The sequence below is a fragment of the Sarcophilus harrisii genome, chromosome 3, assembly GCF_902635505.1.
Source record: "Sarcophilus harrisii chromosome 3, mSarHar1.11, whole genome shotgun sequence".
Classification (NCBI taxonomy): Eukaryota; Metazoa; Chordata; class Mammalia; order Dasyuromorphia; family Dasyuridae; genus Sarcophilus; species Sarcophilus harrisii.
Genome location: NC_045428.1, coordinates 516,988,148 through 517,015,418, shown reverse-complemented (window position 1 = coordinate 517,015,418; position 27,271 = coordinate 516,988,148). Strand labels below are relative to the sequence as shown.

The window sequence follows — 27,271 nt, the reverse complement described above, 5'->3', positions numbered from 1 at the left end:
CTGTAAGGATTCTTTCTTTAGCCCTAGTGCTTACTTAGCACAATGCCTGGCACATAGTAGGTACCTGATAAATGTTTGTTGATTGACTCATTCAGTGATTCTGTTCTGTTTGATAATCATATGATAAAGAGACAGATTGTTATTGACACTGTAGCTGAAAATGAAGTACATTCCAAAGGTAATGACCAGAAAAAACTGAGCCCATTTTCATTTTTCTAGTCCAAATGGTGTTTGAAATAGAGAGATAATCATGTAAGAGATGAAGGCCTCAGACTCTCTGTAAATGAAATCAACATGTGGTACATTAATATATCTATTTTTTGTCTCTTTGCATCTGCTTCTTTGTTTATTTCTTTTAGGGATAGTCTCTCTGTCTCTGTCTCTTTGTTTCTCTCTCTGTGTGTCTCTGTCTCTCTTCTTCCCTCCCTCTTTTCCTTCCCTCCCTCTTTTCCTTCCCTCCTCCTCCCCCCCCCCCACACACTGTGGCACTTTCCTAGTAAATAAACTGAATAAACATCTTATCACTTCTAAGATCTAATAAAACATGATCTCCTTTAAAATCCTTCATGACCTAGCTCCCTCCCATCTTTCCAATATTCTTATACCTTACTCTTCAACATACACTCTTGAGTTCAGTGACACTGGTCTCCTGGTCATTCTGCAAACAAGACACTTCACCTCTTATATTCAGGAATTTCTTTTTTTTTTTTTTTTTTACTGTCTCCTGTTCCAGGGATGATCTAATACCTCTTCTCTGACTCTTGCCTTTCTTGGCTTCCCTGGCTTTAGTTTTGTAAGAAACTTACATTTCTTAATTGTTTTGCTTCCACAAGAGTCCTTGAGGAAGGGTAGATATTCCAGGGAATTCAATAAGGGAGGTTGCCTCTTGGACAAGGAAAAAGTGGAAAATTGAGGCATGAACAAAAACATGGGCTCAAAGAACCAAAGGAAGAACTGCTTCAGTCACATTTTGCTTAAAATTGATATTACTAACATTATAAGGAAAAAAGAATTGTAAACTGGAAAGGATTCTGACCCGATTCCCAAAGGCAGAAATAGGGCTAAATAAATAAACCCCATAAAAGGCTTGTCCTGGCCTCTGTGGGTATATGTTGTGATTCTGGTTGTTGCTCTTTGTTCTTGAAGAGGACCAGAATGACATCACTTTGTTAGAGTGTGTCTGACTGTGGCTAATCAAACTGATATGAGCTCAAAATGCTTTGCCACAAATAGCCTTTATGAACCTTTGAGGTGGCTTCTTTAAGTGTGCATTTAATATTTCTTTTGAGTTCTGCTTTGTTCATATACCATGACACCTTCTCCAATGCAGGTACAAGTGGACAATCCTGCGCCACTGTCTCCCATGTGAAACAATCGATTCTAAAGTACTAAGAAAGAACTTGAGTATCCTTGAATTACTTTTTCTGACAACTCTGAGAGCACTTGTCATGTGTGAGTTTTTTATAAAATAATATTTTTGGCAAGTGTACATTTGGCATTCGAACAATGTAGCCAGCCCAAAGGAGTTGTGCTTTCTGCAGTAGAGTTGGAATGTTTGGCAGTTTAGTTTGAGGAAGGATTTTATTCTATCTAGTATCTTATCCTGCCAGGAGATCTTCAGAATCTTTCTAAGACAATTCAAATGGAAGAGATTCTGTTTCCTGGCATGGTGCTGTTCAGGTTTCACAGTGGTCATCCACTGTGGTCACCAATCAGTTCTGTATAGTTTCAACTTGGTAGTCAATCTAATACATCTCCTCTTTTAATACCACTTTCCTTCAAAGTCTCTCAAATACTAAGCTAGCTCTGGCAATGCATATATCAATCTTATTATCAATGTGAACATCTCTGGAAAATGTACTGCCAAGGTAAGTGAACTTGTCCACAACATTAAATACTTCTCCATTTATTGTAAGTGATGGTTCCAATTAGACACACACCCTTCTTGTAAGAACTCTAATAAACACCTTCTTCCTTACACTTGGTGAAGGGTTTCTTGGAAAAAAATATTGGAGTTGCTTTCCATTTCCTTCTCCAACTCATTTTACAGAGGAGGAAACTGATACAAACAGAATTAAATTAATTGTCCAGGTTCATATAGCTACTAAATTTCTGAGATTAGATTTAAACTCAGGAAAATGAGTCTTCCTGACTCCAAGGTGAACACTCTCTCTATTGTATCACCTAGCTGTCCAATAAGCCCTTAATAAACTCACTAAAATTGTTGTTGTTTATCCTTTGTTCTTGAAAAGGGTGATTTCAGGGAGGAGATATCAGGGCATGCAAGTTAGATGGATTTAACTAAGAGTGGGCTGTGCAAAGTCACCAGTCTCACTTTCTCTTCCAGAGCCATCTGGAGTCAATGTTTATCGACTGACTGACCTCTGTGTCAATACTGAACAAAAGAGTGAGAGGTGAGGTAAGGTGAGAATTCCATACTAATCTCCACACTGATCTTTGAGATAAGAATGCTTCAAAATTTTTGCCTATAAATTAGGCATATATTCCTACAGTGCAAATAAGGTGCAAGATGGAGAAGATAGAATGGAGAAGTTGGACATTCAATCTTAAATTTTTGAGCTTAATGCTATCATATTTTGCTTTTATTTTCATGATAAAATCTGCATTTAATCTACATCTGAGTAAGTGAAGTTTTTGGGTGGACCTACCCTAGGAGAGAAGGTTATGGGTAAGAAGGTAGAAACACATGAACAAGTTAACAATATTTTCAAAGAAATTAACTCTCATCTCAATTTAATGTGCAGAATCTGAGGTGAAGAGAATGGTTTAGTAATTCATAGCAAAGATTATACGAAGGAAGGAGGGGAAGGAGGGAAAGAACGAAAGAAGGAAAGAAGGAAAGAAACATTATTAGCTACTTAGTGTGTGCCAGGAACTGTGTTAAGTGTTTTACAACTATTATACTTAGTTCATCAATGTTTTTTGTAAAAACAAAAATTCAGAATGATTGAAATACTTGAAAAAAGAGGTCTGAGGATGGCAGAGTTCAATGAGCCTATCACACTATCCTATGTGTATCTTGGGAGCTACACATTGTTAATGCACTGCACAATCACATTACTTGTTTTTATTTTTTTTCCCCTTAAAAAAAAAGTTTTTTCATGTGACTGTCACAGTACCTTGCTAATTCTTTGAACTAGCAGGCCCATAAAGTTTTTGGATCTTTTCCAAAAGAATCATTATCTAATTTCCCCATTCCCATCTAATACTGATGATGTTTTTTTGTTTTTGTTTTTGTTTTTTTGGGGGCTGTGTGTGTGTGTGTGTGTGTGTGTGTTTGTGTACTCAAGTAAAATATGGGTATAAAAGTTTATGAATGACTTCTATAAAAAGTGATGGTCAGAACTGAAACTAATACTCCAGTCATTACCTAAGCAGGCAAGTCAGGATACAGCAACATTGTATTGGGAAGTCTAAGTTTGTTTTCACTTTAATTGCTATTATCTAAGATTGTTGACTCATTCTAAGTTTGGAATCTAATAAAAGCCTTAAGTTTCTTCAAAAGAATTTGCTGTCTAGTCATGTCTTCCCCAAACTGCACTTAAAAATCTGATCACTTGAAACCCCCTATCATGGAAATGACATTAATTTTGGGGTGATGGGGACATGAATCCTGGTTTAGAATCTTTATTGATCTATGTGCTGCTACTACCTACAGAAAGCCTCGATTGCCTATTTATTACTACTCATTTACTTTATTACATTTCACTAAAGTTAACATTTGTAAAGAACTTATATGTCAGGTACTAATACATGCTTTACAATAATAATTGTGTAAAGCACTTAGACAATTATTATCTCTATTAATGCCCACAATAGCCCTGGGAGGCAGGTGCTATTACTAACTTCATTTTATGGATGAGGAAACTGAGGTAAATAAAGATTAACTGACTTACCCAGGGTCACACAGCTATTAAGTGTCTGAGACCACATTTGAACTTGGGTCTTTCTGACTCCAGAGATTCTATTCACTGTTCTTTTCCTCTTATTCAACTTTTCATTCTATATTATACTTCACACATAATAGATGCTTAAATAATGCTCATGGTACTGGAATAGACTGGATTTGTATAAGTCTCAGTTTGAGCCTCAGTTTCCTTCTTCATGAAACTAGTTTATTTCAAACATTCCTTTCAAATTGGAACAAGAGGTTTGGCAATTGTTAATGCTGTAAAGTTACCCATACATATAACCTGTAAATAAAAAGCTATTAAAAACAAACAAACAAACAAACATTCCTTTCAGTTCTAACATCCTGTGAAAATAATATATATTTCCACAGGTTTACAATTTTTAAAAAAATAATCTTGTGGTATAGTTACTGTGCATATTATATTATCCCTGTTTTTCATATAAGAAAATCAAGATTTAGAAAGGTGAAGTAATTTTTTTCTCTAGTTATAAAGCAGGATGCAAACCCAGGGTACCTGACTTCATGACCAACTGATGGAAAGAAGTTGATATAGTGAGGAATAAAATTAAAAGGACAGTATCATTTTAGGGAGCCCTTGTCTTGAAATACATATAGTATGATGAACTCATTAATTCTTCTATTCATGAAACAAATATTTAGTATTTCCCACCAATAAGGCATGAAGATAGAACACATTTTCCTCTCTGTTAGTAAACACTCTTGGTATAGTTATGAGACAATGCTATGCCAGATAGAAAAGGGACAATTTGATGTTTGACTGGCATGACAGTGTCCTTAATAGTAAGCACAGTAGCAGTGGTACAATTGTGAGGTCTATAGTGTAGCTATTTGTATTTTCAGAAATGAGAGCAAGGCATTGTGACCTTGGTTTTATTAAAGTGGGAACATATTTTACTTTTATTACTTTAGCATAGTTCAGCATACAACTTTATTTTATTGAAATAATTTATTGCACTAGAGAAATAGATGCTACTTGAAGAATTCTGAAATTTGGTTAAACTATTAATTAATCATCTATTATCTGGGGATTATGTAGTCATTGAGAATTATACCAAAAATACTATTCAAATGATGATTTTGTTATTCTCCCCCCTTCCCCCTTAAAATATACTGACTACATATTGTCAACATATGAGGAGAACAAAACATTACCTGGCTCAGCTAGGTAGGCATAATCATATCCCAATTCTCTGGACGAAACAAAAAACTCTCCATTTGTGTAGACAGGGATGAAAGGAACCATGTAGGATTCACGATTGTGTCCAATGGGTGCATTTGCTGCTGGGTAAACTTCTTGTAATGGACGATGTCTCCGGAGCCACTGTTCAAAAATACTGCAGAAAAAAACCAGAAAATCAACCATACTCATGTGTCCGATATGTTATTTATCATTGTTTACCAAAGGGATGTTTGTAGATTTTAAAGTAAAAAAAAATACAAAATTTCAAACTCTATTGTTTCTCTTAAATAGCCTTTTTACTCTGGAAAATTTCATGCACATTGATCTCATCTTTAAAAATTGTTAGACAGCTAAGCACAATAATCAGACTTAAAAATGCTCATGCATTGTCATGAAACAAATGTGACAACTTTGATGAGAAGGGCTCCACAAGTGAGGAATAAAAATCCTACCACAAAGGTTTTATTCTGAATGAAGTAGAATGCTATTGAATTTAAATGTTTTGTGGTTGTTGATGTTTCATTTTACATTGTATACAATGTTTTCCTGGCACCCCTTTATTCACTTTTCATCAGTTCAAATTTTTTTCATGCTTTTCTACATATAATCATAATTTCTTACAATTCAGTAATATTCTATTATATTCATATGGAAGGAGGAATAAAAGAAAACATTAGAAAAATTTGTGAATGACACTCAAATGATGAGTCTCAAGAAGAAAATTGAAAAAAAAAAAACCAACCCAGAGGTAAAATAAAAATATTTTCACCTTTAAGGAGAGAGAAGAGAGTGGATTTGAGATACTGTTATTGACTTGATCAGCAATCTTTTTGCTCTGCTTATTGGCTTCATATCTCATTTTCAATACTAGAAGGAAAGAAAGAAAAAATATGGAAAGAGAGAAAGAGAGAGGAAGAAAGCAAGCCTCTAGATCAGCAACATGGGCCAGCAACATCTGCTTCAAAATTCCTTGAATCTGGTATTCCATGCATTTTAAGGAGGAAAAGAAAATGGTTTAGCACTTGATAGTTGCTTGGTACTCATTCTGGCATAATGTCCAACTCCCACTACTGCTGCTATTGCCTTCCATCATCCACAATGCCTCTCTAGTGAAGGCAGCAGCAATGCACAGGACTGCTATCTTATAGCCCAAAATACTGAGGTTCTGTGCATGGGGGTTGGGGAAGGAGGGGCAGGCCACAGGGGAATTCCTAGAAAACAACATGACTGCATCATATAGTTTCTTGGTAACTAAAAGAATAGTATTAGAAGGCCCATGGGATGGCTAGCATGACAGGAGAAGCCATGGGAGGAAAAGCAGCAGCAGTGAAGGACCTAGGATTTCTGGCAACTCTAAAGCCAGATGGAGGCTGGCGGATTTTGTTTTTTGATGTGGTTGATGTAGCAAATGATATAGCACCAGGTGATGTGCTTTAGGGGAAGCACCAAAGGTTGGGGTTTGGTCATGTAAAGAATTCACAATGGCCATTCTCTCTGGCAAAAGGTAGGTTTGTTTAGTCAAAGTTATAGACAAAATTAAGGGATACAATACACACCAGGAATGGTAAGTATGAGTGGGAAAGTATATACTTAGCAAGAAAGGGGTTTTAATAATTAATATGGAAAATACAAGTTCCCTAGTGGAGCTCATAATTAGCCAGGAGAAAGGAAATATCCCAAGAGTTTGGTGCATGTTCTTACCTGGCAGATTAAATACTAAAAAGGAATTTAGCACCCTAAAAGAGTTAGTTCACTGTAACAGGGAGGCAAACATCATAAGGTATAGTAGGCTTTGAGAGGAGAGATACCAGGAAGCATGGTGGATAGAAGAAAGGAAAGATACCATATGGCATGGGAGAGAGGTGAAAAGAAAGACATCACCAGCTAGGGTGTTGTCACTGACTGACCCAAAGGAGTATAGCAAAGATTGCATGGGCAATAAGCAGATTTATAGAGGAAATTTAACTTCAGGGATGTGATTGGGATTTCTTGACTGGACCCAGAAAGATGGAGTTGCCCACAACTCCCACAGAGGGTTGGATCACAAGGAGAACCTGATTCCCACTAGTGCTTTGCCTCTGGGAGCAGTTCTATCAATATTTCATTCTTTCTTTGCCAACTGCTGTGAAGATCACGTATTTTTAAATCAGCTGGAGTCAGGAATTCAGGTTAGGGGAAAATCGTCAGTCTTTATTCTCAGTGAAGAAGGATAGGAGGTGGAAGAGAATCGGCGATAGCAATGTGTGCAGCTGAGTCAAGAAGCTAGCTAGACCAGCAGCCACATGACCAGCAGCTAGGAGTATGGAACCCAGGCCCAATCTCCCCTAGCTTCTCTTCCTGTCTCTTTGCCTCCACCCACCAAAATCGTCATTTCCTATACAACACATCAGGACTTGCATGGAGAGTGGGCAGGGACCATTCTTTATCCAATTATGTATATTAATAGAGTATAGCCCAATTACTATTTAGCCTCATGTACTTGGGACCTCAGTGCATCAACTCAAACCTCAGCCCATTACAAACTGCATCCAGAACTTCATCACTTCTATGTAATGTTCTCTCTAAAATGTAATATTCTCTGTTGAGGTTTTCTTGGGGTCTCTGGAGGCAGCCTTCGTTCCAGTTCAGTAATCACCACAAGTTCAGCCAGGTGTCCAAATCCTTTATTGCCTCCTTCAAAGTCTTGGGGCTAGTTTTCTTATAGTCCAGATCCTTTATTATCTCTTTCCTGGGGCTGGGCAGCTTTCTGAAGAGCCTTCCGGAGTCTTGGTTTCAGTGGAGAAGTGAAGGAGTAGAGCCTGCCACCAAGGTGGTTTGAGATGGGATGAATGAATATGGCTTCGAGTCCCGGCTTATATGCTCTACACTGAGTACAAACCAATCATTATATCACTAGGAAACCATTATTTGTTGTAGGATTAAATCAATGCTAAACTAGATTTAACCACTGTCTCCTCAATTCCAGTTAGTACCTTGTTTCAAGTTCTGGCCCATAACATATCCTTTTAGGATTAAATCAATCATACTGAATCATGCTAAATTAGATAACTATTGTCTCTATCAATTCCACTGACTTAGTAACTTATAAGAATCCTTTGTTTCAAGTTCAGAGTTCTGGCCCATAACACTTCTACATACAGCTGCTCTCCCTGCCTCCCCTTCTTCCTTCAAGGAAGCTTAGATAACATTTATCAGTATTTGACATTTATCGATATTTAGTCTATTAGCTTGATTGCTATCTGCTTGATTAAGCCTGAAGGCCTGATTTTCTGTTTCCTAGAAATCAGGAGATTTGGGGGAAACAGAAACTTTCCATTCCAATCTCTCTGGATAGCAACAACCAATTAGATGCCTCCCCCTCCCCTTCTCAATGCTCTCTTACTTGTGATGTAATTTCTTGTATAAAAGCTATGTATCTTTACTACTTCTTTAGCCCTCCTACTGTGAGTGTTCTCTTTCTTATCTTTCTTTTTCTTATCTCTTTCTCTTTCTTATCTCCCTATGGGATGGCTCATCCTCTGGAAGTTTTTAATAAACAACTTTTCTGCCTTCTACTGAATGATCTCTGAGTAGCCATTTTGGGTAAGGGTCTTCTACATCCCTCACACAAGGGAGACTTTGATTCCTGTTGCAATACTGGAAAAACTGAGGCAAGCTAGAGATTAGAGAATTTTTATATTTTATTTGGATTTCTTAGAGGGAGAGATTGTGCTGGGGACATGTTGCCCCCAGGGCTGATGTCCACAGCATCCAGCAACAAATGTGAGTTCACAATCACACACACACACACACACACACACACACACACACACACACACACACATACACACACACACAAGGTTATAAATTATAAATGTGTAAACTCAGGATAAGGGAGAGTTCAGGCTTCCTGGCTCCTAACTCCTCCTAAGTCATCAAGAATTTATGGTCCTACCCCCTTCCTTGTCAGAACTGGATTGATGGAACCTGCCTGTAAATTCCTGCTCACCAGAATTTGACTCCAACCTCCCCTGCCTTTGTTTAGCTACCCGAGATATATATACAGAAAAATAATTCATACATTCCTGTAAGTTCTTCACCTTATCTCCCTCTATGCCATACATTTGGAAAGTGAAGGCAAAATTCCAAAGATATCTATCAATGCCTCCAACCTTCATTTAGGTAACACATATGGACAAACACAACTTACTTGTGTTGCGCAATTTACCTCATATCCCTATATAGGATAATCTTCATTCTTTGCAAATTAGCCTGATCATATTAATCTGGATACATTCTAGTTTCTTTAAAGGCTAGGACTATTTTTTTTTCTTACATGTTCCAATAGGTATCCTTATGTTTTCTCTTCAATCATTATCTTATATCTTTAATAAAGATGTATATTTGATTGTCTCCTTAACAAAATTAACTAGATGGCAGATTACTTAACCTCCCAAAGCTTTTACCATCTCCCTAAAACCACAAATTGTACAGAAGGAACTGACCTGAAATTTAGAGGTAGTTTCTTCATGCAGACTTCCCAACTCCTAGAATATCCTACAACCAGTTTTTTCCCCTTCCATTATGTAGAAGTAGGATAGGATCTATCAAGAAGAGCTGGGTTCTCCCTTATTAAAAAGTCTTCAAACAAAAGTAAGACCATTTGCTGGAAGATCACTCCCCCTACAGGCAGAGACCATATTTTATACTTTGTATTGTTCATTGTGCCAAGCACAGCCTGGTATCTGACAGTAACTTAGTTATTTAAATGAATGAATAAATTTCTTCCATTTTAGATTCATAAGGGAATCAGTCTCTCTGAGTTCCCCAGCAGAATATACTTGCTTTAAGGAATGATTTGCAAAGTCCCTCAGTCCTGGTCATCTATAAATCTTCATCATATGGTGAAATAATCTCTAGATTTCAATCAAAAGATCTAGAAGTTTGAATTTTAGCTCTGCTACTTAATATTTTGGGGGCAATTTATTTTACAACTCAGAATTAAAGCAGCCTAAGGAAATTGGAGTGCTATAGTTGATGAGACCCTGACTATTGTTTTGGACCAAGAGAAACTGTTTGCCTGAGGCAAACAGGCAGAAGGCTTGGATTGATATCAGTTTAGTTCCTTGGTCCCACCCTCTAAAGGTAATCCAGTCAGAAATCCAAGTTATGTCAAGACCCTGAGGCAAAAATTTCCCTATAAAACAATTTATGGCCTGTGGCTTTGCTGCTACCTTCCTTTGGGTCAGCCAGCCACTGAACTGTGTCTTGTGATGTTTTTCTCCTTAACTCCCTTCTTCCATGCCACATGATGTCTCACCTAACTCCACTATGCTTTCCTACTCTACTTCTCTTTACACCTAACTCTTTAAGGGTGCTAAATCCCTTTCAGGATTTATCCTGCCAGCTAAGGGCATGTCCCCCAATCTCATGGGGTGCTCCCTTTCTAATGGGTAATCATGAGTACTACTAAGGTAGTATATGTTTTTCCACTCTATTGTATTTATTCATTTTGTCTGTAACCTATTCCCCTAGATGTGTCTTTTGCCAAAGAGAATGGCCATTGGGAATTCTTCACATGATTGAAGCCCAACTGTAATGCCAGAGAAACTGAGCAAGATAGAGATTAGAGAGTATTTAATAATTTATTAAATGGAAGAGATTTACTTGGACCAATGGATCCATGGTTTGGTCCCAGGGCTGAATGAGACTATCATCTCCAAGAATCCAGCAGTGAATGCCAGATACAAGATTTTTTTATAGGCTAACAAGAACAAGACATAATGGGAAAGGTACCTGGATGGGGATGACCTAATGGGGGGAGGAGGCACCTAGGATGACATAATAGGAAGTACTGGAGAGGCTCCTGATATTCTAATGATATCTAATAAAGATAAAGACCTTTATCCCATCAAACATTAAGAGGGAATAATTATAGCTTGAGGTCTAAGATACAAGACCTTTATCCTATCAAACATTAAGAGGAAATGGTTATAACCTGAGGCAGAGTAACTGAATAGGACAATTCGGGAAACTGGGTCAGCACAACACAACTTTGCATGCCTGCCATCATTTGGGGACAAACCCCAAATCATAGATCACATCATGGTGTGTTGGATTTACAGGATGCAGTCTGAATCTTTCCATACAGAACCACCAGAATGATGGAGTAAAAGAAGTGTTATCCCAAAAGTATATTGCGGTTATTGACCTATGTTGCAGATTGTCCCAAAATAATTTGTAGGCTTAGACTTTCTCCAAATCAAAAAGACATGGTTTTGTTAAGATCTAAGACTGGGCTAAATGCATAAGAATTTTTAGCAAAGAAAAGAGGTTTTTAGCACTTAACAAGAGAAAGATTCTATTAGCAGAGGAGCCATTAAATTGTGGCATGTGGGGGATTATGCCATTGACTAGTGAGCTAAATTCCTAAAGAAGCTTAGCAGGGCTTTACAATATAAGAAGGTTTTTTAGAGGGCAACTAGAACCTCTTAGTTGACATCATAACTTGGTTTTCTGACTGGATACAGTAATAGTGGGGTTATGATGATTTTTGTCTAAACTAAGAATTCAACTAAGCATTCTACCAGAGATCTCCACCTGAGGCAGGGCTGTAATAAAGCCCACTTAAAGAACAAAAGGCCTAATCCCTGATTGCCTCAGGGAGTAGCTAGGCTTCCAGATTGTTTATAGTAATTCAGGTTTTTCTGTTTAATCTCTTCTAGCTACCAAGGACCTCATTTTTGGAGTGAGTTGGATTAGATCTCCAAGGTCCTTAACCTCCTTATATCCTGTAAGGATCAAAATCAATCAATTTCTATGATCTTATACATAACTATTTTTTCTTAACTTACCACATTCCATCCCTAAATTTTGGGGAACTAGCCCAACTAATAAACAATTTCTTTCTCCTTTTGTCATTCACCAACCTCATTACCCCTGTGTATATTCTCTCTATACAAAATGATTATTGACATTCACTTACATATCTTTGTTAATTGTGCTCCCCAGCAATTACATAAGATTGACAGTCCATTAGAGGCTTTTTTTTTTAAACTTCTCACTCTCCCAAAACTGGCTTAGATTTCAAAAATCCTGAGTTCTAGCTGTTGCTCTGTTTTTAGTCCCTGTGTAAATCACTAACCTTCTTCATCTTGTTGTACCACAGTTCCCTTTTAATGTTCTGACCTAGTTTCTCTAATTGTCCTATTTAGTTACTCTGCCTCAGGTTATAAACCCCAGGCTATAATCATTCACTCTTAAATGGTTGATGAGATAAAGGTTTTACATCTTTAGGTTATAATTATTCCTTCTTAATGCTTGACAGGATAAAGATTTATCCATTTTAGATGTCATTAAAATATCAGTAACCTCTCCACTACCTCCCTCCATTGTGTCATCCTAGGTGCCTCCCCCCATTAGGTTATTCCCATCCAGGTACCTCCCCCATTATGTCATTGTTCTTGTTATCCTATAAAAGAGTCTTGCTGTCTGATGCTCAACGTTGGATTCTTTGAGATGATAGTCTTGTCCAGCCCTGGGACCAAGATCCATTTGGTCCCAGTATATCTCTCCATTTAATAAACTATTAAATTGGCCTCTAATCTCTGTCTTGCTCAGTTTCTCTGGCATTAAAATCTCAGTTTCTCCATTTCTAAAAAGTAAGATTACAATGTCTACCTCCTGTACATGATGGTGGAGAGGATAAAATAAGATGAAAACGCCAGTGAATTTTGAAAAGTTAAAAGCATACTATGAAATCTTTATTTTCTTCAAAATTTAATTTGAAAAGAACTTCCTTAAGAAACTCTTGTATTTATTTAGGTTTTGTCTTCCAATTAATGTTTTCAGATTTGGATGTCACATTTTAGGAAATACATCAAGTTGGACACTGTCTAGAAGAGAACAATGATAATATGAAAAACCCATAACTCAATCTATGTAAGGACTGGTTATTTGAACTGGGATTGTTTTCCCTGGAGGAAAGAAGTACTTGAGAAATTGTTACCTGGAAGATGAATTACTATTGTCCTGCTTAGCCCCAGGTTGAAGAATCATAAGCAATGAATAGGACATACAAAGAGGCAGATTTAAGGTTTGTTTGTGTGTTTGTTTCTGGTGCAGAAACACTTCACATCTTATTATGTAGATTTAATCAAGTCACTTAACCTCAATGCTTTAAACAAACTCTTTTAAGACTATAAGGGATAAAGAGGTGCAAAATTACATCATTTGAGGAGGTTTCCATACTCCGGAATTCCCAAATAAAGGACACTTTGTGGATTCCCCACATTGGAGATTTTCATGGAAAGGCTAGAAGATCACTTGCTGAGGATGTAGAGAAAAGTCATTGGATTAAATTCTGAAGTCTCTTCCATCTCTGAAATTCTGCTTAGATGATCCTCTACTCCTTCTGTATCTCTATAACTCAAGACAAGTAGAATAGCAACAAATAAAGTCAATAGACATTTATTTAAAGTTTAATATATGCTAGATATTTTGCTAAGCACTAGGATAAAAATAAGAAAAAAAAAAAAAAAAAAACAAACCTTCTTGCCCATGAAGAACTTGTATTCCAATGGGAGAGACAAGAAGGAAAGAAAGAAATAATCACTTAAGTGCCTAATATGTGCCAGGCACTGTTTTAAGGACTTTATAAGTACTATTTCATTTGATAATCACAACAACCCTATGAGATAGGTATTTTTTTTATCCCCATTTCACAGGTGAGGAAAATGAGGAGATGGGGTGAAAGGGATAGAGAGCTGGTCCCACAGTCAGGAAGAAATCAATTAAAATTCATTTCAAGAACTTCCTAGGTGTTCTGGGCAAAGTAATTTAATATCTATCTTCAATTCCAAAATGGGGATAATAACAACACTTACAACACAGGATTGTTGTGAGAATCAATTGAGGTAATATTTGGAATTTGGTACAGAGTCTAGCACATATTAGGTACGATATAAATGCTTATTCCAAGTTCATTGATTTGCTTGATTCATACAGCTAGTGATTGAATTGAATTTGAATTGAAGTTTTCCTGACTCCAGGCACAACATTTTAACCATTAATTAACAAATTCAAACAAACACCTATGTATGTAGAAGACCTCTGTTCATCATAAAATGGCTTGTGGAAGTTTTAATTATATGAATTTGAACACCATTTCTTAAATTGTTTTATATATATATATATATATATATTTCAAATGCCTCTTATGTTTGGTTATTAATCTGATTTTTATTTAAAGACCACATATAACTGACATGGTCCCTTCTCAAAATGTCTCAGGGTACAATGAAGAGAATCTTGGATAAGAAGTGAAGATGATTAGATTCTGGAAGAAAATAGTTACCAACTAGGTCTCTGACTATGGGCAAAATAGTTTTTTTTCTTGAGCCTCTATTTTTTCCACCTATCTAAGTGGGTTGGATTGATGATTTCTAGAGCTCTAGCACTGGTATCTTTGATTCTATGTCTTTAAATGATAATAACTCCCAGTCTTCTTAAGTTACCCTGCTAGTTTGCTCCATGGATAGAACAACAAACAAGTTACTTGACCTTTTTTTTTTTTTTTAATCAACTAGAGAAGGAAATCTCAAACCACTCCAATATCCTTGCCAAGAAAACTCCATATGGGATTATAAAAAAATCATATACAACTAAATAACAACAATGTTAAATTTAGAAAGTGACTTAGAAATGTTTTTTCATATAACGAATACACAAAAGGTCTAGGTACAAGTTGTATCTTGTCAGTGGAGAAAAAATTATCGGCAGGGTCCAAATGAGACAGTCTGCCAAAAAATTAAAGTCCTTTACCTAGGGAGACCAAGAACATCAATTCATAGCATGTAGAGATTTAATGGATGAAAACATTAATGTGCTCATCCATCTAATCAATTTTCTAAAATGAAGGAATTAATCTTGATTAAATTCTTCATTGGTGGCTCTCATCTTTAGTTAATTTCAACAACCTGTGTCTAGAATGGTGCTTGTCAGAATACAATGCTCAGCTAAGGTAATCAGAGTGGCATGTTAGGAAAATTATTTCCAAATATAAAATTCATTTATAACAAACTAAATGATCCACTAAAATTTTAAACTTTAACATAAGGTAAAATATAGAATGGAGAGGAATATATTTAAACACACACATATATATGCATACATATTTATATACATGTACTTACAAACATGTACACACATGCATGTACATGTATAGAATACACATACATACCATATACACATACATGCACAATATATTGGTATATATTGTATTGCATGTACACATCCACCTATGCAATATACATGTATATCATGTATGCATATATGTTCCATACATACACACATGCAATATACATGTATAATATATGGATTAATGCAAACACTGGAAGGAATCGTAATTTCAGCCTGGCATTCAAGATATTCAACAATCATCTGGTACATTTATAATCAATTTATATATCTATGTATGCATCTATCTATATGCAGTGTTTCAGTGTGGATAAAGTCACAGATAAGAACATTTGCATTTGGGTCCCATTTCAGACATATTATTTAACCTTTCCTGTACATGTTCCATGATATCCAACATCTTTTTTTGATGTCTTGTCCATTTTATCTTATCTGAATTATAATCCATATTTAAAGAGCATTTTATATATCACATCTGACAAGATGCCTGTCTTGATCTCCAGCTCTTTTCTTATGAATAAAATAAACTTTCATTCCTTTGGATCTCACATAGAGCTTTATTTGAGCTTCTTTTATGAATCCTTTCATTACTTTTTAAATATTGTATTTATTTATGGATATGTCATATCTTCTTGTTAGATTACAAGTTACAATAAGGCAAAGACCATATCTTGGTGTAAATCTCCCTCACTATGTCAGTAGATTTTGAACTTATTGAGGTAGAGAACCTTTTTTTGCCTTTCTTTTTATTCCTAGTATTAACACAAGTCTGGCACATATTAGAGCCTTAATGAAGTTTTGTTGATTTGCTTTGACTTGACATTCTCTCCTCCTATGAAGGCTTCTACTGGGTACAAGATCTAACTGTGCACTCAGGTGGCAGAATCTATGGTGAGAGTGGGCCTGGAAAATGGGAAGCTAATATATTTGTTGTGAAATGAATCCATAGTCATAGATAAGAGAAAGAAAGCTTTTGTAAAAGGAGTCTTTCTTGAGGCTGAGACCTGCCCTTGACTTTTACTGTTACAAATGAACAGACTGTGAGTTATAATCAAAGATATATACAGTCTGTATGATGCACTAGCAACACTGGGAAAAAATTGAGGTTTCTGAAAGCTGCAGTGTCAAAAATAGGAAGAAAAAAAGCAACTGAAGAAGAAATGAGAGGTTTGCAGTTCCTTAACTAACTGGATATTGACCCTTAGGAGGTGCTGGCTCCCAGAGAAAGGAGCTTTTAAGAAGGTGAATCTAAGCTTTTACGTGATGTTCCTGGAAATGTTTGAAAAATACACACACACACACACACACACACACACACACACACAAATACACACTTATGTGTAAAGGAACAAAGATACACAGTCTATACTCCTAAACTAAGGAGATATGTACTATCATTTTTTAAAAAAGGGCAGAGTCAGGAAACCAAGATAACCAAGTCTTGAAAAAAAAAAATTATAGTTTGACATTAACCTTTAAGATCCTCTGAAGTTGGACAAACACAAAACTCTTTAAGACTCACATTTCCAATTCCTTGTTTTTATTGAATGGAATCAGGAAAAAAAAACATGTTTAGAATTGCCTATTAATATTTAAATCTAAATTTTGTATCTTTTACAGTATCATGCACAATGATAAAATAAATAGTTTTAATTAAATTGAATTGAGAAAAGTCTAACCTGATTTTAAAGATCAGATAGCTGGGATTCAAAGAGGTAAAGGAACTTATTCAATGTCATATATTCATCATAATTTGAAAATTGTTGAAACCCAGTTTTTTTTTAATCTGGAAGGAAACTTAAGTATCATATAAGAAAACTGAAATCCAAAAATGGATATCATTGAATAGCTAATTAAAGAAATGGGTCCATATTATATATTCTTCTCAGTGAAAAAAAGAAATATTTAATGGGTGACTGGGCAATTCATGAGTTTAAAGTTGCATAAGTACCTGAATTCAAACTGTGTTATCAATTCATTTCCAACATAGGAACAAATTATTAGTAACTAGCTTAAATGAGACAGAATCCAATATTAAAAGAAAAATGTGGTGACATAGATCTGTCTATATAATATCTATTTCATTTCTTCATCATAACACACAAGTGATAATAAAAAATGAAAAGAAGGCTAATCTATTTGATTTTCCTCTTATTTATACTTGTCATGTAGGGTCTATGTGTATTGTTTTTTTGTATAGGGTATACTAAATAGTCATTGATCCCTTCCAAATTTGAGATTCTGTGATTGATTGCTGTTCCCTGCAGAATGATCTTTGGAGTGGAAACACCAGAGGGGGGAAAATCAATAAGGAATAGAAACTCAAGATGATGAAGAGATGGAAAGAAATTATTTAGTTGCTTTAAATGGGTACACATCACCTAATAACTATGTCCCAAGCCCCTGCAAGAAGTGGCAAATATTATTGCTTGGATATCATTGATCTTTGCAATAATACAGGTAATTGATAAAAGTCCTTCAAGCTTGGTGGGAAGGTATATCTGCCAATTTTCAAAATCAAGGGAGAGGATGGAATCATTAAATGCTAGGCTAGTAAGCTGGATTTCACTACAATGCTTTAATATTACAATCATTATATCATCATCATGTGTATTCACTTCTATATTCTCAACATATCCATGCCTAGTCACCCTGTGTAACTCCTTTATACTCTTGTATAAAGCAAGAAAAGATCCACATGAACTCCTCTTGTCTTACTACAGTCTTTACTTTTTTTTTTATTTAATAGCCTTTTATTTACAGGATATATACATGGGTAACTTTACAGCATTAACAATTGCCAAACCTCTTGTTCCAATTTTTCACCTCTTCCCCCCCCCCACCCCCTCCCCTAGATGGCAGGATCAGTCTTTACTTTTAATGTGGTACAAACTCTACCATATGCCTCCTCAATGCCTTTTGCCTAATTTCAATTAACTGGAAAATATGGCAAACCATAAGGCTTAGGCTTACAGAATCATTGAGTGAATATTTGAATTGAGACGATGGATGCTCATTTCATGGAAAAGTTTAGAGTCATCTAGAAAACAACTGTATAACTTCCAAACAGCAATCCAATCTAATTTCCTCCAGTTCAATTCAGGTTACACATAATTGCTGTCTTTCCAATGCATGTACCAATAGACTAAATATGGATTGTGCATTGATTTCCATATCATAATCTGAATAAAAGGCATCATTCATCAATTTTTATTATCCTGTTTGGATAACTAGAAATGTCCCTCTAAATAATCAATAATACTTATTCAAGGCATTGATTAAATAGCATCACAATGTCATTCTCAACTAGGAGAATTAGATCACCTCTTCATGTGAAAGGATCTCTTTTCTATTTCAATTTTATGGTGAAGTTCTTTGAAGTAACTGACAAATGCTTTTGACTACATATTCTCATTTTATGCCTTTTTTTAATATAAGTAATCAAAAAGTCCTTGAAAAAAATATTGTCAAATTTACTTTTTTCAAGAAAACTTGTACAATTTTGATCTAAAAATGGCAGACACTTTGTATACAGAATCACTAAAGTATCATTTTGTTCTATTGAATAAAATAGTTTTATAGCAACTGCTACATATTTGGATCCCCCAAACCACCCAGGTTTAAGGTGCACAGTATCAATTTCTGCCTCTTTGTTTCAAGGGAAAGCTCTGTGTGAATAGAAAGGATCTATGAAGTATCAACTTGGCCAAGTAAAAATTGAAACCTATCAGAATTCTGTAGGCTGCTGCCTATCAGAGTTCCTAATGATAACTTTAGGTCTTTTCCCCAAACAATTATTTTCTATGGAATTAGAAAGTTCAAAGCTCAGCTGGCATCATTAGCACCTCCTAGATTAGGTCTTCCATGAAATACAGCCCCACTATTACAATCACTTTAACTTTTATATGTTTATAATGACTTTTCTCTGTGTGTCATATATATGTGCGTATGTATACATTACCTTTGTTCTCAAAGAGGAACAAAATGACATCACTATATTGGAGTCGGGGTGCAGTGTCCAACTGTGACTGATCAGACCAATATAAACTTCAGAGGCTCTACCACAACTTGGGCACAAATAGTTCACAGGAACATTTCAAGTGGAGGTGTCTTTAAATTTGCTCAACTCATGGTTCTTTTGAGCTACTGCAATTCTGCTTCTATTATATGACACAGAACCTTCTTTAATATAAGCATGCCATGCTGGGTGGTCCTGTGTCAATGTCTCCTATGTCTCACAGTCAATTCCATACTTCTTCAGAGAGATCCTGGGAGTGTCTTTGCATTAATTATTCTGACTTCTATGTGATCATTTGCCCTGTGTGAGTCTTTAGTAAAATAGTTGTTTTTTTTAAATTTACTTTATTTGGGGAAAAAAAAAGAAATACAAAACAAAATAAAGCAAAACAAAAGAGAATATTTTCATGTGCCCAGCCAAACATCAGGGAGGATTCAAAATATATATAAACAAATTACCAGATCAGGAAAGCATATGTTTTGGTTATATATATATATATATATATATATATATATATATATATACACACACATTAGTAGATACACATACACACTCACACTCATTATTCCTACATAGACACATCTTTCCTATCCTTGCTGCCTCTTTAAGTAAATTCTACTCCACAACTTGCCTTGCTGTTGCTTAACCTCCCCCCCTCCAAGGATCCCTTCTTTGTCTTCTTGCTCATCCTTTGCTTCCTCATCTTCCCATCCCTTCCCCCTTATTTCTTTATAGATTTTGGAGGGTGCTATACCCTACATGTCATATATGTAGTGTTGCCTACTGAACCCATTCCTGACGTTAATAGGTTTTCACAACTATAAGCCCTCTTCCTCATTCTGATGTCTCTGTGTCTATTCTTCCTCTGCACCTCATTTGTATGATCTAATTATTATTTTTAACTTTGCCCATCTTTCTTTTTAGCTACCCTCTTGGTGAAGTGAATCTTAAACATATACCTTTTCCCATTAAAACAAAACAAAAGAAAACAAAACAAAAACAATTTGTCCTTGTTGAAATAGTTTCTTCATATTAAGTTCCTTAAAATTGATCTTTCATATTGTAATGCTGGAAAAACTGAGGCAAGATAGCGATTAGAGAGTTTTTAATATTTTACTTATTGGAGAGCTTAATTGATTGACTGGATTGGACTCTCATCTCAAAGTATTTAATGTGAGACTCCAAGGTTTTTTTATAGAACTCCAGTGAGAAGAGAAACAAAGGCACAAGGCAAAAAGCAAGGATTTTCAGGGATGGACCATAAATTTGGTTCTGACAGATTGGGGGTGAGAACTATAAATTCTTACTAATTAGGAGTTAAGAAGGTGTCCAGGTAGAGACAGGCAGTCTGAAGAAATAGAGGTAAAGATGTCAATTAGGTATCTGAGATAGGACATCTGGAGTCTTATCTTTTGGAATGTTAGACTGGCTAGTACAGCCCTAATTAGCTCAGTCCTAATGGACAAAAAAAAAAGGGAGGGGGTAGGGGGTTTACATATTAACTCAGGGAAATTGAGATATTATAAATTAGGGAAACTATTGCAGGGAAATTGAGGTAGAACAATTCAAGGAGACTGTGGCATAATAATATTGACTCATATGTTAAATTTTCTCTTAAATTCAGCTTTAGTTGATAGAAAGAACTGAAAATCTGCAAGTTCACTGAACATCCATTTTTTCTCATTCAAAATTACAGATAATTTTTCTGGATATGATATTTTTGGCCTCAGGACTTGTTATCTTCTATTATAGTTACTGATAAGTCTTGTACAATTCTAAGTGTAATTCCAGAGTATTTGAATTGTTTTTTTTTCTTGTTTCTTGCAAATTTTTCTCTTTGATCTGAAGTTTTTGAAATTTGGCAATAATATCCCTGCGTGTTTTCCATAAAGGATCTCTTTGAAATGGTGAAAGGTGAATTTTTTTTTTTCTATTTCTACTTTCTCTCATTTTCTATCACTCCAGGAAAATTTTCTTGGATTATTTCCTGCATTATTGTGTCAAGGTTTTCTTTTTGGTCACAACTTTCTTGAAGTCCAATTATTCTTGTTTTCTCTTCTTGATCTGTTCTCTAGATCTATAATTTTTCTTATAATATGTTTCACATTCTGTTTTATTTTCTCATTCTTTATAATGTTTTATTATTTCTTGGTCTCTCAGAACTTCACTGGCTTCGCCTTGCCCAAATTTAATTTTCAAAGAACTATTTTCATTTTTGAGACTCGGGATCTTCTTTTCTAGTTGATTATCTCTTTTTTTCATAAACTTCTTATTTTTTGATGGTTTTTATTTTTTAAAGTTTTTTCTCATTGTTTAATTTGAGTTTAAATTTTTTTTTTGAGTTCTTCTACAAATTCTCTTTGGACAGAAAGCCATTTCATATTACTCTTTAGGGTTCAAGCTTTCTTTTATTTTTTACTAAAGCGTTCTCTTCTGAAGATGAACCATATTCTTCCCTGTTCCCATAATATGTTTCAATGGTGGGATTCTTCTTTGTCCATTTTTTTTAAATAAGAGGTATCAGTGTAAGAACTTTTAATTGTGGGATGGGGGGATGATGTCTCAAGTTTCCTTTCAGTTCTCTACTCTGAGTAGGAACTCCAAACTAAAATTTCCACCCTCTTGCAAGTGCCCACAACCATTTGCATCTCTGCTTCACTGCCTCTGAACTCACCTGGTGCTAAGTGGTCCTTTTCTCTCAGCTGTACAACTGGGTCTGGTGTTCCTAATTAGCCTAGGTTCCTTCTATCTTACTGAACTGAAACTGTGACTGGACAAATAGTGGAACAGTGAAAGTCTCTGTAGTTCCTGCTGAGGCTCCAGCCACAACTAGCTAGCCCGAGGGGTCCCCACTTGATATTTTTGCTAAACTAGCCTGGAGGTGTCTTCATTTCAGACAGATTCATCCCTAGCCCAGGATCTTTCTGTAGATCTTCTTGGGTTATATCAGGAGGACCCCAGTTCTGCCCCAAGTCTTCTTGATTTTTCGTCAATCTATGTTCATTCTGAAGTGCAGATTTGTTCTATTTGTGGGGGAAATCTGGAGAGTTTGAAATTTACCATTAATTTATGCTGCCATCTTTCCAGAATTCTCAAGTAAAATAGTTTTTAGGCAAATGTACTTTTGATATTTGAACAATGTGACCAGCCCATTGGAATTATGCTCTCTGCAGGAAAGTTTAAGTGCTTGATAGTTTAGCTTGAGAAAGAACCCCAGTGTCTGGTACCTTATCTTGCCAGATGAATTTTCAGAATCTTCCTAAAATGATTCAAATGGAAGTGATTCAGTTTCACAGACAGAACAATGAGGTCAGCACAATAGTTCTATAGACCTTCAGTTTGGTAGGTAGTCTAATACCTCTTCTCTCCCAGAATTCCCTTCAAAGCCTCATTATCTATGTGTATATTCCTAGGAAGTATACTGCCACAGTAAGTGAACTTATCCAGAGTATTCAATATTTCTCCTTTTGGTATAATTGATGGTTCCACACACGGATGAAGTGAAGCTAGCTGGTGTAGGTCAAAGCAGTGTAGCAGTGGAAAATTGATACATACTTTGTTGTATCTCAGTTTCAAAGGCCATATTGAGTCCATAATCATCTACAAACAAACAAAATGCACCAACACTTTCTTCACTATAGTTTTAGCTTGTAGCTTTTTTAAGTTAAAAAATTAACTTTCAGTGATGAAGCTGATTTTCAGCCTTATTGAAAATGTTTGACAACATTGCTAAAAACATCATCCTCTCTTTTTCTCTTCCTCCCTCCTTCCCTTCCTTCTTTCCTTCTTTCCTCCCTCCTTTCCTCCCTTCCTCCCTTCCTTCTTCCCTCCCTCCTTCCCTTCCTTCTTTCCTTCCTCCCTTCCTTCCTTCCCTTCCTTCCTTCCTTCCTTCCTTCCTTCCTTCCTTCCTTCCTTCCTCCCTCCTTCCTTCCTTCCTTCCTTCCTCCCTTCCTCCCTCCTTCCTTCCTTCTCCTTGCCTTCTTCCTCCCTCTCTCCTTCCTTCTCCTCCTTCCTTCCTTTCCTTCCTTCCTTCCTTCCTTCCTTCCTTCCTTCCTTCCTTCCTCTCTCCCTCCTCCCTTCCTTCCTTCTTTCCTTCCTTCTTCCTCCCTCTCCCTTCTCTTCTCCTTTCTCCCTCCCTCCTTTCCATTCCTTCCACTTCCTTCCTTCCTTCACTTCCTTCCTTCCTTCCTTCCTTTCTTCCTTCCTTCCTCCTCCTCCTTTCTTTTCCTTCTTCCTTCCTTCCTTCCTTCCTTCCTTCCTTCCTTCCTTCCTCTCTTCCTTCTTCTCCTTTCCTTCTTCCCTCCTTCCCTTCTTCCTTCCTTCCTTCTTCCTTCCTTCCTCCCTCCCGCCCTCCTTTCCTTCCTTCCTTCCTTCCTTCTTTCCTTCCTTCCTTCCTTCCTCCCTCCCTCCCTCTCTTCTTTTCTCCCTCTCTTCCTTTCTCCCTCCCTCCCTTCCTCCCTCCTTTCCTTCTTCCCTCCTTCCTTCCTTCCCTTCTTCCCTCCTTCCCTCCCTCTTTCCTTCCTTCCTTCTCTCTCTCTCTTTTTATTTATTTCTACATTAATTTATTCATTTTTCACTTATTTATTTATTTTTCTAGTAAGCTTTTTATTTTTAATACACATTGTTTTATGAATCATGTTAGGAGAGAAAAATAAAAGCACAAAGAAAAACAAACAAGGGAGAGATAAAAAGAAAAAAATAAAAATAAGTGAACATAATGTGTACTGATTTACATTTAGTTTCCTTAGTTCTTTTTCTGGATGCAGATGGCATTTTTTTATCCAAAGTCTATTGGGATTGCTTTGGATCACTGAACCACTGACAAGAACTAAGTCTTTACACATTATTGCAGTTTTTGTGTACAATATATTCCTGGTTCTGCTTGTTTTGCTCAGCATCAGTTCCTGTAAATCCTTCCAGACCTTTCTAAAATCAACTTGTTCATCATTTTTATAGAACAATAATATTTTATTACCTTCATATATCACATCTTGCTTAGCCATTCCCCAAATGATGGGCTTCTACCAAGTTTTCCAAGTCTTTGCTACCACAAAAAGAGCTGCTCTAAACATTTTTGTACATGTGGATCCTTTTCCCTCCTTTATGATTTCCTTGGATACAGACTCAAAATAATGGCACTTCTGGGTCAAAAGTTATGCATAGTTTTATAGCCCTTTGGGCATAGTTCCAAATTGCTGCCCAGAATGATTGAATCATTTCATAACTGCAACAAAAATACATTAGTGTCCCAGTTTTTCCCACATCCCCTCCAATATTAATCATTATTTTTTCTTATCATCTTAACCAATTTGAGAGATGTGAGGTGGTACCTCAGAGTAGTTTTAATTTGCATTACCCTAATCAATAGTGATTTAGAGTATTTTTTTCATATAACTATAGATGACTTTAATTTTGTCATCTGAAAATTGTATTTTTTTCATTAATCCCTTTGATATTTTTGACCATTTGTTCTTCAAGATAAATTTTGTTATTATCGTTTCTAGTTCTATAAAATAATTTTTTGGCAGTTTGATTGCTATAACACTGAAAAAGTAGATTACTTTAGGCAGAATTGTCATTTTATCATATCATCTCAGCATATCCATGAACAATTTATATTTTTCCACTTGTTTAGATCTGATTTTATTTGTATGAGAAGTGTTTTGTAATTGTGTTAATATAAGTTTTGGGTTTGTCTTGGCAAGTAGACCTTCAAGTGTTTTATTTTTATCCACAGTAATTTCAAATGGAATATCTCTTTCTATCTGTTGGTGATGGGCTTTGTCATTAATGTATAGATATGCTGATGATTTGTGTTGGTTTATTTTATACTGTGCAATGTTACTAAAGCTGTGAATTGTTTCCAGTAGGTTTTTGGGTGGTTTTCTAAGATTCTCTAAGTATATCATCATATCATCGGCAAAGAATTGTAGTTTTATTTCCTCATTGCCTATTCTAATTCTTTTAATTTCTTTTTCTCTTCTTATTGCTAAAGCTAACATTTCTAGTACAATGTTGAATAGTAGTAGTCATAATGGGCATTCCTGTTTCACTCCTGATCTTATTGGGAATGTGTCCAACTTCTCTCCATTACAAATAATGTTGTCGTAGATTTCAGATAGAGATTGCTTATTATTTTAAGGAAACCTTCCTTTCTCCCTATTCTCTCCAGTGGTTTTTTTTTTTTTTTTTTTTTTTTTTTGTTGTTGTTGTTGTTGTTTTGTTTTGTTTTGGTTTGGTTTGTTTTGGTTCTTTTGGTAATAAGAATAGGTATTGTATTTTGTCAGAAGCTTTTTCTCAATCTATTGAGATGATCATGATTTCTGTTGGTTTTGTTCTTGACATGGTTGGTTATGGTAATAGTTTTCCTTATTCTGAACTGATAATTCCTGGTATAAATATCACTTGGTCGTAGTGTGTTATACTGCTAATGAGTGGCTGTAATCTCTTTGCTAATATTTTATTTAAAAGTTTTGCCTCAATAATCATTAGGGATATTGGTCTGTAATTTTCTTTCTCTGTTTTGGCTCTTCCTGATTTAGTTACCAGTGCCATGGTTGTATCATAGAAGGAATTTGGCAGTACTCTTTTTTTTTTTTACCTATTTTTCCAAATAATTTACATAGTATTAGAATTAATTGTTTTTTAAATGTTTGGTAGAATTCACTTGTGAATCCATCTGGCCCTGGAGATTTTTTTTCTTAGGTAGCTCAATTTTTTTTGTTCAATTTTTGATTTGTTCAATTTTTTTTTTCTAAAATGGGATTAAGTGACTTTCCCCCTTCTTCTGTTAACCTGGACACTTCATATTTTTGTAAATATTTGTAAATATTCCTTCATTTGGGTTAGATTATCAGACTTGCTGCCATATAATTGGGCAAAAAGCTCTTAATTATGGCTTTAATTTCTTTTTCATTGGTGATAAATTCATCCTTTTCATTTTTGATGCTGGTGATTTAGCTTTGTCCTTTCCTTTTTCTTTTCAAATTAACTAAAGGTTTATCTATTTTGTTGGTTTTGTCAAAAAACAACTCAATTTTATTTATGAGTTGAATAGTTTTCTTAGTTTCTATTTTATTAATCTCTCCTTTGAGTTTCAGAATTTCTAATTTGGTATTTAATTGAGGGTTTACCCCTATGATTTTCAATGGACACTTTGTTTTGTTTCCCTGTATAGAGATAAACAATGGAGTCATCTTTGAACTATTAGGGCATGATCTTCTCTTGCCATATAACCCAGGAAGTTTATGCCAGCTTTTATATGAAGAGTGGACTTCTGCCTACTAAATTTCAGCTGGAATAGAATTAATACCAGTCACTTTGCCACATGGAAGGAAGCAAATAACATTCAAAATCTGCATTCAAAATCTCTTCTTCAATTAATATTTTGGCTAGAGAAGATTGACTTCAACCTGAGATTCACTGTCAATGACTTCAACATTGATTAATTATGTCTGTTGAGAATACTAAGGAAGTGTTCAGCCTAACTCTCCAGGATAGTGTCCTTATCATTAATCAACATGGCTCCATTAGCACTGAATAGTTGAGATGCACCATATTCTTTGGTCCACAAATAACCTTCAGAATACAATAAAAAAACACTTTAGCTTATTACTATCAGTGTATTTCATCTGGTTTCTAATTAAGTCAAGAATACTACATTCGGTGCTTGGGAATTAATATTCTAGTGACAATCTCCAAAGTTAGTAAGCACATCCTCAAATAAAACAGAAAGACTTTCACTGGACATGACCTTCAAGGTTTTTCAGTTTGGCAAGAGTGTCACCATATTATTAGCTGTTATTTAAAAGACAGAAACTAAATGTTAGGAGGGTCAAATGATTAATTCAGAATCCAATAGATAATTGGTAACTGAGTTGATATTAGGATTTATCTCTTAATTTCAGTGGAGATTTCGGCTTTCAGAATGATGTTTGTAAAA

The 27,271-nt window shown here is 35.5% G+C and overlaps 1 protein-coding gene across 1 annotated transcript in view; it reads right to left on the bottom strand.

The window, feature by feature from the left end:
* The window catches only part of TYR (tyrosinase), a 191,681-nt gene that overhangs the window by 20,853 nt on the left and 143,557 nt on the right, over positions 1-27,271 (bottom strand). The window contains exon 4 of the mRNA XM_031961428.1: positions 5,108-5,289. Coding sequence (XP_031817288.1) covers positions 5,108-5,289 — 182 coding nt within the window. The remainder of the gene's footprint in view (positions 1-5,107; positions 5,290-27,271) is intronic.